We start from the raw sequence: 11,100 nt of genomic DNA on the forward strand, positions 1-11,100 counted from the left end.
TATTGCTTTATCTTCAGAGGCTTTTTTATGTATATTAGTGATTTCTTTAAGTTTGTTAATTTAAACTTCCCATGCAATTTTAGGTGCATCTCGTGTTAAAAGCCATGAGAATCTTGCTGCTGAAATTCTGCCAGTGGAATATAGGTAAGACAAAAAGGTTGAGGTTGTTTTGGGATTTTCATGGGTGGGGCATAATACTGTCTCTGTGAAAGTTCAATATTTTTGGCAACATGACTCTGTATCCCACTTCTTGTTTTCCCTCCATGATGCTTGTCTGGACCTCCATGTAGCTGTTAATAATTATTTCCCCATACTATAATTACTTTGCATTCTTTCTTAAAAGCATATCAGATTGCTGGATATAAAGTTTGGCTTGAAACATCCTCTTTAAGGAGCGAAACAATTCTTATCTTGCCACTGGCAGACAGAATAAAGAAATAATACACAGCAGCTAAGACAGAACAGCTAAAGGCTAGCTAATATTACTGTTAATGTCTGGCAGAGTGAAACATAAAGGCACAATAAACTCTGCATTTGGAATGACTTAATTTAAAACTTTGTTCATATCTCTTAAACTATTGTGATGTTTGAAAATTGTAAGTTACCTTTTAATAAAAAATTGCATTGTTACCCCAACTATATCCTTTAGCAGAACTTGTTTCACTGACTTTAAGGTTGGGGGAGTGAACAGGAATACCACCTCCTACTCTTAGTCACCTTTTTCTTAATTAATAGTGACTTTTTTGTTGGTTTTGATTCAGAGAAATGTTTATTCGGCTGCAGCATGAAAATAAGATGCTTCTACTACAACAGGAAGGATCAGAAAACGAACGTATTGCAGAGCTCCAGGAACAGCTGGAGCAAAAGCATCGGACAGTGAATGAACTAGAAACTGAGAAAAGGTGATGGGTGAAACAGCATCTTAAAACATAGCAAAAAGTGATTTCTGGACCTTCAGAGTGGCCTTGTGGCTTGCATCTGTAGCGTAGCACTGTGCAGGAAGCCAATTATCCTTTTTATTTCACTAGTGTAATCATTAACGAAGGATTATGAAGCAAGCAAGAAGGAAAGTAACTCAAATGTGGTGTTGTAAAATGTGGTAGATCTGTGTGTAGCGTACTCTGAAGAAAGTGTTGCTTATAGGACACTCTTCTTGGCTCTGCATGATTCTTGGTAGACCAAGAATGGATGTAAACTCTATTTCTGGAACTTCAAACTAATCATGTTGTAACACTGGGGTATGGTCTGAATTTCTCTATCAGTTAGTGAATGCTGAAAGCAGTTTACTAGAATATGAGAATTTTGGGTAATTAAGTTTTCTCAAAACTTAAAATTATTCTAGGTCTTTTTATAAAATCTTTAATAAAGTTGCCATGTGTTTGTTTCAGCAGAAATTCAAGTCAAGCTAAAAGCATTTGAAATCAGTTTCTTTGTGGCTTAAGTCCTGCTGGGTAGATGCTCTGAAAAATTATCAACCAGACATGAAACAGAAAAGTCTGTCTGTTGTGATCTCTTTAGATGGGTAATAACTGTTTTTTTTTCTTCCTAAAAGGCTAAATGAAGAGCGTATTGGGGAGTTACAGCAGCAGATTGAAGATCTGCAAAAGACTTTACAGGAGCAGGGATCCAAGACTGAAGGAGTAAGTGAAAGTTCAGGCTTCTTGACCTTGAAGACATCTTGCCAGTTTTGTTTAAAATCCTTCAGTGTAACATCAAGTCCTTTGTGCCTCTTCTTTTTCAGCGTGTCTAGCGCTGATAACTACTAAGAAGGCAGGATCGTGGTTTGGTGCCCTTTTTTTTTTTTTTAAAGTTAGTTTGAAACGCACTAGCTTATGCAGTAGTAAGAGTAAGCAAGCTCTGAAGCCCCTTTGGATCACCCAAGCCCCCCCCCCCACCCCTGACCCAAACAAACACACACCTTTCAAAAGACCTTACAAGCAAAGATCTTAAATAATTGAGGCTGGTCAGTGTATTCTAAAAACTCTCTCCTGCCCGAAAACAATGCAGTTTAGGTAAAACAGTCTTGGCTCCACTGTATTCAGAGCAAACGAGTTTAGTGTCTATAGTATGAGAATCCACGAGACCCCCACACCAACTGCATTTCAATTGAAAAGCTCATGTTTTATGTGATTCCTTCCTCCTGCCTTCTTTAAGGAACTGTAACTCTTCTAACTTCCACTTTACTTTTAAAGATCTCTAGTTTTATCATTAAATGGTGGCATAGTGAGAAGGATAGCTTTAAAGAAAAAAGATGCTGGAATTGATATCTGTGCGATGCAAAAAATATGAATGCAGTTACATAAATACATGGGAAAAAATGCAGTGTTCTTAGGATTTATTTGGTTTGATTTATTTAGGTGTACTAAGTATTGTTGGCTGATTTGTAAGAGCACTTTAACATTGCATGGTATGGAATACTGAAATATAACTGAATTGTAACTCTTTCCTTTTGTAGTCTAGCAACCTGAAGCAGAAATTGGCAGCACATATGTAAGTAAGGCACGTGCATCCACAATAGCTTATTTATGCTAAATAATTTGACTGTTGTAGCACAGAAACTGCCTAAGTCTTTGTAGGGATGTCTTATACTTTCTAAGCCACTGATTTGAGAATCATGCATGTAGTGAGTTAAGTATTAACATTCTAGTTTTGTCTACTCTGATCATGATAATCTTGTAATACTAGTTTCCACTTACCTGTCTCGTCATCACCAGTAGCATTTTAACTGTTCTGATGCTAAAACCATCACTCTTACTGGACTCAAAGTATTTAATTCTTATGAAATACTTCCATCCTTTCAGCAGATGTAGTTCCTGCTTAAGGAGATGCTGGAGGGGTTTTTTTGTTAATTTTATTTTTTGTTTCTAGTTTTAGGTCAATGAGTCTCAGAAGTCACAACTTCTGTGGTTCTTCAAAAATACATACTGATATTTCTATTTAAACTCGAAAGGATTGCCAGAGTTTAAAATAGTTGTTTAGACATCTCCACCATCACGTTTCAGCTTTCAGCTCTTAAAACCGTGCATAGAATTATTTGTGAGCTTAATCCTTAGCCCAGCTTTTCATTCGTAGGGAAAAGTTGAATGAAGTTCATGATGAGTTACAGAAGAAAGAGGCTGATCTTGCAGAACTCCAGCCTGATGTTAATCAGAACCGTAAGTTGTTTTGTGTGGGGTTTTTTTGTTGGTTTTTTTTTGGGTTTTTTGTGTGGTGTTTTTTTTTTATGAGACTATGTTAATTTTCTTCTGAAATGATTCCCATAGCCACTGGGTTATGGGATACTTGTCTGGATAAGGCTTTCTGCTACAGCTTAGCTTTAAGCCTGAAATGGGGAGTGGGTTTTTTTGCACATGGTGGTGGGCAGGGAGAGATTCATGGGGGCTTAGTTTTGTTGAACAATACTCTCTGCAAAACAGGAATTCAGGGTCAGGGAGGACCTTATGGTACAACTGAAACAAAAATAACTTAGGGAATTGTGTAGTAGCTAGAAAGTTTATTGGAGGGGTAGTTAAATCAAGAGAACACAGAAGCCTTGAAAGTACCATCTATTTTTATTTTGTATGTCTTTGTTGATAATTTCTGTAAATAGCCCAGAAGATTGGAGAGCTGGAAGCAGCTTTGCGAAAAAAAGATGAGGATATGAAAGCAATGGAAGAAAGATATAAAATGTACCTTGAGAAAGCAAGAAATGTGAGTGGCATATTTCTGAACATATACATTCCTCCCTCAAATTGTTAAACGGATTGAGTCCCCCTCTCCACCTCCCAATTAAAATTAGTAGCTACATGTTGTGTTTTTAGTCAAATTGCTCACTGCAGTCAGTTAAGTGTATGAGAGAATGGGGTTTAGGTGAAAGCGTGAGATGCATTAATGATTCCTTTGTATGCTTTGATATCTTCTGTTGTACAGTGTAACGGCCTAGTTTTCATCATAATTGCCTGACTAGTGCTCAGTCTGTTTTCATATTTCTGCTGTGAGCAAATGAGATGTAGAGTTGTTAAGAATCAAACCTAATGTGTAATGCTTTTGTTTTGCCTTGTACAGGTGATAAAAACCTTAGACCCCAGGCTAAATCCAGCATCAGCAGAAATTATGTTGCTCAGAAAACAGATAACGGAGAAAGACAAAAAAATTGAAGCACTAGAGGTAAAAATTTACGTGTATTTAATAATAACTTCTAATATGTTCTGCTCTCTCTGATATTAGACACTCAGGTTACTGTTTCCTAATGATCCAGTACACTTCAATGCTGCATTCAGTTAGAAACTGCACAGACTGTCAAACCTAGAGATTTTTAGTTTGGCTTAATGAACATTGTATCCTAGTATAAGTCTGTCAGAGCAGTTTACTTTTCAGTGGTGTTTTTCAATGTACAACTTAAACTCTAATTTGGATTCTTTCTAAACCCTCTGAAAAGCTATAAGTGAAATACTTGATAAGACTAATAGTTTTGCCATGTTATGGTATCTTGTACAGAGCTGTGGAGTCCGACCTTTTTCAGTAGGAATATAACTTAGTTTGTATGAGGGACTAGGTATTTGAGCAGTGACTTGTTTAATTTACTAGACCTCTGATATCAGTGGTTTCATGTACTGGAGTTCTTGAAACTATATAGAAGAGTAAAACCTGTTAATTCAGTAAAATCTGCTTGGCTGAAATCCTGAAAGGATTGTTGGCAGTAGTCCAAGGACCAAAAAAAATGTGGGACATGCTGTATTCAGTTTTATAGCAATATTGATGGGACTGGTTAGAATAGTTACCTGAGCAAATACAAAATTCCTCAACACGAGTTAGTAGGCTGAAAGGTCTGACTTTATAAATGCTGTGGCCTCAGATTTCTTCTATGTGTAGGTACTAGGTAACTTTACTAAATAATAACAATTCAGTGACATGATAAGAATATTCAGCCACTAGAGGTACATTCTTGTCTTGGACTTTCAGGTAAGAAAATTACTAAATTATTTATAGACTTTCTGATACACCCTAGGCTTTCATGCATTTCCCCCACACACACCCTCAAAGTATGTTTCTAAGTTGAACTGCAACTTTTGTAAAGTTTAGCCTCTTCTTGAAGTAGTCTGTAACTTCTCTCATAGCCATTTATGGAAGTATCTTTATTTACGCTTCTAAGCCTTCTAGTTATTTTGCATATTTAAGCATTTCTGCTGCATGTGTTTGTTTCACTCAATGGACTGCAGTAAGCTTATGCAGATTATTTTTGTGTTCTCATTGAGATTGTCTTCTCTATTGTCTGCTTGCAGGCTGAATGCAAACTTGCTAAGTTACGTGATTACGAGGAAAAGCTAATTGTAACTGCATGGTATAACAAGGTGGGTCAAAAGTTCATTTGTTGGTATCTCAGAAATCAGAAAAACACATTTTTTGCTAAATGTGACAGTTGAATCTTACATTGCCTTTTTTTTCTTTTTAGATTCACTATAAACTGGTGCTTAGGAGAGAAAGCTAGTAGTTTAGCTGCTTGTGGCAGAAAAATTGAACTTGCAGATTAGCATGGCCACATGTCTAAAAACAGGGAACTAAGGAAAGGAACAAAGCCTGAGAGTTCCAGTTTAAAATGAGATCACTCTTCCACTTGCTAATTCTGACTTCAAGCAAGAATGCAAACTTGAGTGAGTTCTAGCTGGAATTTCCAATCCTGTTGAGATAACTTGGGAAATACCAGCATCACCATTTTTGATAGCAGCGTAAAGGGAAAATATTTTAACAATCAACTATTTTGTGAAATTTTGTTACATGTTTTCTGTTCCAAAGCACAGGAGACTTAAAATTTGGCATAGGCCGTGACTTCCATGTTAGTAATGTACTATTTGCTCCCACAAGCTTCCATCTGGATTTGGCATGCTAAATTCCTGAATGTTCAACAGCATTTGTTGTTGAAGTTTTTGGGCTTGAGACAAAGGGAGGCTGTGGTTCAAAAGGTTTCCAGACTCCTGCTTTAGCTGCTTCACAAACAGTGCAGTATTTGTGAAATAAAGCTAGAGCCATCTTGCCATCCTGCAGCAGTGTTGCAAAGGTGGTTAGAACGTTTGATGTTAGATTGCTGTGAAAAGGACTGGTGAAAGTTGTTCATCTTCATATGAAGCAATGTTTAAATAGAGTTTCATAAAGTAAGACTGGAATGGGAAATCAAAAAAGGAAAGTAAAATTAAAAGGCTTAATAAAGGAACAACTTTACAATAAGCTAAAATTAACATATTCTATATGCATGTGAATCAATCTTACTTTCTTCAGCCTTGGTTCATACCTTTTATGGCAGCAAGAGGCAGTAAGAAAAATAGTAAAATAAATTCTGTGTGCGTACTAAGTAAGCATGAGCTTTGTGTATGAAAGAGATGGCCAATTTTTTTTCTTCTGTATTTGCTGTAGTGTAAATGTTGTTTAACTTGCTTGCAGAGCCAGACTCTTCAGAAGCTAGGTATGGAAGCAAGACTGGTTGGCAGTAGTGGTGCCTGCAGAGATGGTCCCGGACGCTCTTTCCTAGCTCAACAACGTCATGTCACCAATACCAGAAGGAATCTCACTGTTAAAGTACCGGGTGCAACATCTGATTAAACCACAAGGACCATGAGGAAAACTTATATGCTAAAGTGTCCTTAAATGTTTTATAGCTTCCACTTTAACTACTTGATGAAAGAGGAGGTTAGAATGGTGGGCAACTGCGAATTCAACATCAGAACCTATCAAGAAGTGATTAAGTTGATCAGTGGTGTGTCTAGAAGGTAGCACATAGTTTTCCAAGTAGAAGTAGGTTTAATAACGGCAGTATGTATTTACAAGCACAACTTAAAAGATTTATATTTGCCTTCAGAATATATTGTAAATATAAAAATTGGCACTATATATTTAAAACTTTATTTAATGGGTTTGGGCTAGAAAGTTGACTTTTGTAATGGGAAGATATTATGCAAAAATGTACTTCAGGAAACTGGCAATATTGGGCGTTTTTGCTGGGCTCTTCTAAAAAAAAATTTAAAAGATTGGTACCATGTTTTAAAAAATACTTTTTTTAGAATACAAAGTACAATTTTAAAAGCAAGAAAATACTTGCATTTATGGAAAAAGGAAAAAAAAAAGTGTAGTACCAGTTGATTTTTATATAACAGAAGACAGGATTTGTTTTGTCATCTCAACTGAGAAGCAGAATTACTCAGTTTATTTTAAAAAGATTAAGTCTGTGCGTATATACATTACGGAAAACCTGTCTTGAAGATGTTGAATTCACTAAAGCCAAATAAGCTGTCTTTTCCTGTATAAGAAAAAAAGCTATTATAATAATTCAAAAGTCTGGGCTATGTTTTAGAAGTCTGGCTTATTGGTACACTGCATTTATTCGCAGAAGGGAGGTTAGGTGGGAAGGAACCCCATTTATTTCCAGCTATTTATACAACCCTGTGCATAGAAACTAATTTTCCTTTTTTTTAAATGTAGTTTCACTTCAGTTGTTCTGAACTAACTGTGCTAGGCAGATCAATGAAAGATAGCTTTGCTAGTTGTTGGCAGCAAAGACTTTTGGCAGGGAGAAAAGTGCATAAACTGTAATAGTTTTGCAGTGTCTAGATTGAAGAAGATGAAATGGGGATTGATATCTGAAGTTTGTGTGTAGGAAGTTGCTATCTTTCACAAAATTTGTGTCACTTTATTTACCAAATGTCTTATTTTTGTTGTGAACTGTATTTTTAGGAAACTTGTTAATGTCCTTTCTTCTTTGCAAACTGTCTAGAACAAATTCGTTATACCCATAGTTAAATACCATAAAATTACAGCAGCCCTTAAAATAAAATGAATACACTTCAACTAAGTATTTGAGGGTGCTGTACCAGTCCGTGATCTAATATAAAACTCAACCATATGCATGAATGAAAGCATATGTCTGTCTTCACCATGAAGGCCATCTTTTGATTTGAGAGCGGGGTTCACCTTTGCAGAATTTAAGTTTTGAATTGTGAAATTTGAGTAGTCTTCCATTTTGCATGCCCCTCAGTATGGCTTGGTCTTTGATTTCTTCCTTCCCCAGTATCTTAAATTCTTTATTGGGCATTGCATGCAATGCTAGAGAAAAGGGAAGTATTCATTTTTAATACTTAGTTAGTGTTGCTTCTTAGTTGTGGTGATAGTTTCAGTGCTATACATGTAGGCATTCAGCAGAGATTTCTTCTTTCAAAACTTCTGTCTACACAAGGCATTGTTTAAAAGCCAGTCTCATGCTAAACGTGGTATGAGCAGAGAATATGCCAGACAAACGGCCGTTGGACAGTTTTGTCTGTCAGGTTGTGTTCTTCAGGACTCTGTGCTTCTTTGGACTACCTCTTGGGTTTTGAGGTCTTATTGCTGCAGTGATATTATTGGGGTTTGTATTTTTAAGACACAATTGCTTGTTTAATCTGCAGGTGGTGTGGGATGTGGTGGTGAGCATTGGAACAGGAGACTAAGTCTTAGCAAGATGCTTACATTTCTAAAGCCTGGTACTTTGGTGTGTTCTAGTGAAATGTGAAACTGTCACTGATGGTGTTGAATGGATCTCTTAACCCTCGTTCTTTACAGCATGGAAACTTTCATGGTCGTCTTTCAAATACTCATCTAGTTAGTAGGCTTGATGCATTTGTCGTACTTCTCACAGTAGTAGAGCTGTGTCAGTAGCCCTATCAGGTGCTGAATAGTGAAAAACTTGGAGCAGATGTCTTTGATGTACACTTCTCAAAACTGCAGACCCTGGAACCAAAAATGACCAAGAACCTCCCTATCATTTAATTGGAAGCTTGTCTTCTGACTAGTGATGGAAGAATTTAAATACGGAACTACAGACAGGGATCAGCCTTTTTCAGGGCAAGGTCGTCCCCGATAGTCTTTTTGGGGTTGCAAAAAATGAATCGGGTTTTCAGCTGTTAGATAAAATTTTACTTATTTGGGATTTTTCCAAACTGTTAAAAGTTAAGCCTGTGAATATAACTTAAGCGTTTCTTTGGGATCGAGAACCTGTTTAAGAGTGGCTGTTTTATAACTGGTTAAACTCGGGTTACATACTATGAATGAGGAACTGATCTGTGGAAATAAATATTTGATTATAAGCCATGGTGTTGTATTCACTTCAGCTCATCTGGGTGTGCAGAAAGGATCATTAGAATAAGTATCGTTTTAATGTTAACTTCATTCACGTCAAACAAAAAAAGCTACTAATAGCATTGCTGTGTACAGCTGAGTTGTACACAACACGTAGCAGCAGAACAACGTCAATACAATGTTCTTTGATGTAACATGCACCACTGCTGAGGCAGGAAGAAGAAAGAGGCTACTTATCTCTGCTGCAAGATGAATTCGTATCATGCCCAGACAGCACAGTTAGGAACAGATTCAAATTACGAGATGAAATCATTGAATATTGCTGAATTTAGTCAGCATTATTAGTAACTTTAGCCAGTTTCCAGTAAAGCGGGTAATATAGATCCAAAGAAACAAAAATATCTTCTGATTGACATATCATTTGTTAATATTTTTGTATATAAGATTAAGATTAACCACTATGGAAGAGAAATGTTTTGTAGCAATAATACAAATTTTGGACTAGTAGGTTCTTTTACTCAAGGTGGATCAGGCAGCAGTTTTGAGAAGATTCTTTTGCAACAACTGTATTATAGTGGATTAAGAAACATTCACTGAAAATAAGTTTTCACCTAACTGATTTTTTTTGTTCATTAAAAATATATATATGGGTACTGTATTTTCTACAATATACACTTACTAGGGAATAAGTAATATAAGCAATACTGATGTTTTATTTAGGTAGCCATAAATAGTTTAGGAATTAGAAAATGAAAACAATTGTTTAAGAGTTGGTAATGTCTAGTAAAGTAATTTTCTTCCTTGCTTTTTTCCCTTCCCCCCACTAGTCAAGCTAGAGTTAAGGTTTTCAGTGTATCGGTGTCTACATCTTCTGTTTAAAACAAATGTAAACACTGTGTTGCATAGAACTTGAAAAATTGCACTAATTTTTAAACTTTTGGTTTTATTTTTCTTTGGAAAGAATTCTTTTATATTCACATAAAGACTTTTAAAATTAGGTCTTTGGTGTCTTTATTCCAAGCAATGTGTTTGGTCCCTAGCTGATGTAAGCATCCATACTTCTGGGCAACGTATGAACTGAGTCTGCATGTTGATGTAATTACACCATCTAAAATGTCACGTTACAGGACATGTAACTTGTAAGTATAACGTGTGTCTATGTATGTTTTGCTGTAAGAACAACAAATCAGGGTTGTGCTACCTTCCCCTCCTCTTTTCAGTTCGTTCCCACGTCCAGTTCTGCTCGCACCCAAAGCTGGTTACCTCTGCTCAGTGTGCTGACAGTCATCTGAGAGCTGGGCAGGGGACCTTGTGAAGTGGAAAGACTAAAACCCACCACAAATTAGCTGTCAAGTGACTTCAGTAATTGCTTATCGCTACTGAAATAAGTTAGGATCTCTGCCTACTCTCCTCAGCCCCACCTAAGAGGACACAGAGGACAGGTACAAATCCTAAATCGCCATGCTTATTATGTGGAAAAGAAAACTGACTGCCCTCTTCAGTCTGCTCTGCAAGTTATCTGTATGACCGGTTCTTAGTCTTGTTGACAGCTTTCTTGTTCCCTTAGCACTAACCTCAACCCAGAAGTGAGGTTGGGAATGAGAGCAGGCAGCCGTTCAGCCCTCCAAAGTGAAGATCAGCCAGGAAAAGGTGTCACAAGTTTCCTTCAGGGGCCCTGTTTCAGACCTGTTTTTACCACAGACCGTGGTTTTCCCTTTCTCTGAACCACAATCATCAGCCTGACTAGCCTGACATTGGTAAGTAACCATTATTTATTGTCGTGGGCTGTTACCCCTATGAGGATGGGGAGGTGTGTGGTACCTTGACACGGAAGGGCCTTTGCACCGGCAGAAGTCTCCCAGTGAGCATGAAGTGAATGGCCAGATACAAAAGAACCATTTTTCCTTCTTTCTCAGGCTGGACTTAAAAGCATTTTCAGACACTGAAGAACAAAAACCACAGGTGTGTGTTTGAGGGAGAAGGGAAGGGAAGAGGCTCTCAGCTGTGCAGGAAGCCTGAGCC

The 11,100-nt window shown here is 37.1% G+C and overlaps 1 protein-coding gene across 1 annotated transcript in view; it reads left to right on the forward strand.

The window, feature by feature from the left end:
- HOOK1 (hook microtubule tethering protein 1) overlaps positions 1-10,253 on the forward strand; it is a 31,078-nt gene extending 20,825 nt beyond the window's left edge. Inside the window, exons 14-22 of the mRNA XM_075508845.1 lie at positions 84-144; positions 762-902; positions 1,553-1,640; positions 2,456-2,490; positions 3,073-3,155; positions 3,590-3,690; positions 4,045-4,146; positions 5,262-5,330; positions 6,415-10,253. Coding sequence (XP_075364960.1) covers positions 84-144; positions 762-902; positions 1,553-1,640; positions 2,456-2,490; positions 3,073-3,155; positions 3,590-3,690; positions 4,045-4,146; positions 5,262-5,330; positions 6,415-6,573 — 839 coding nt within the window. The 3' untranslated portion in view covers positions 6,574-10,253. The remainder of the gene's footprint in view (positions 1-83; positions 145-761; positions 903-1,552; positions 1,641-2,455; positions 2,491-3,072; positions 3,156-3,589; positions 3,691-4,044; positions 4,147-5,261; positions 5,331-6,414) is intronic.
- Positions 10,254-11,100: the final 847 nt, after the last annotated feature.

This window comes from Mycteria americana, chromosome 7 (genome assembly GCF_035582795.1).
Source record: "Mycteria americana isolate JAX WOST 10 ecotype Jacksonville Zoo and Gardens chromosome 7, USCA_MyAme_1.0, whole genome shotgun sequence".
Classification (NCBI taxonomy): Eukaryota; Metazoa; Chordata; class Aves; order Ciconiiformes; family Ciconiidae; genus Mycteria; species Mycteria americana.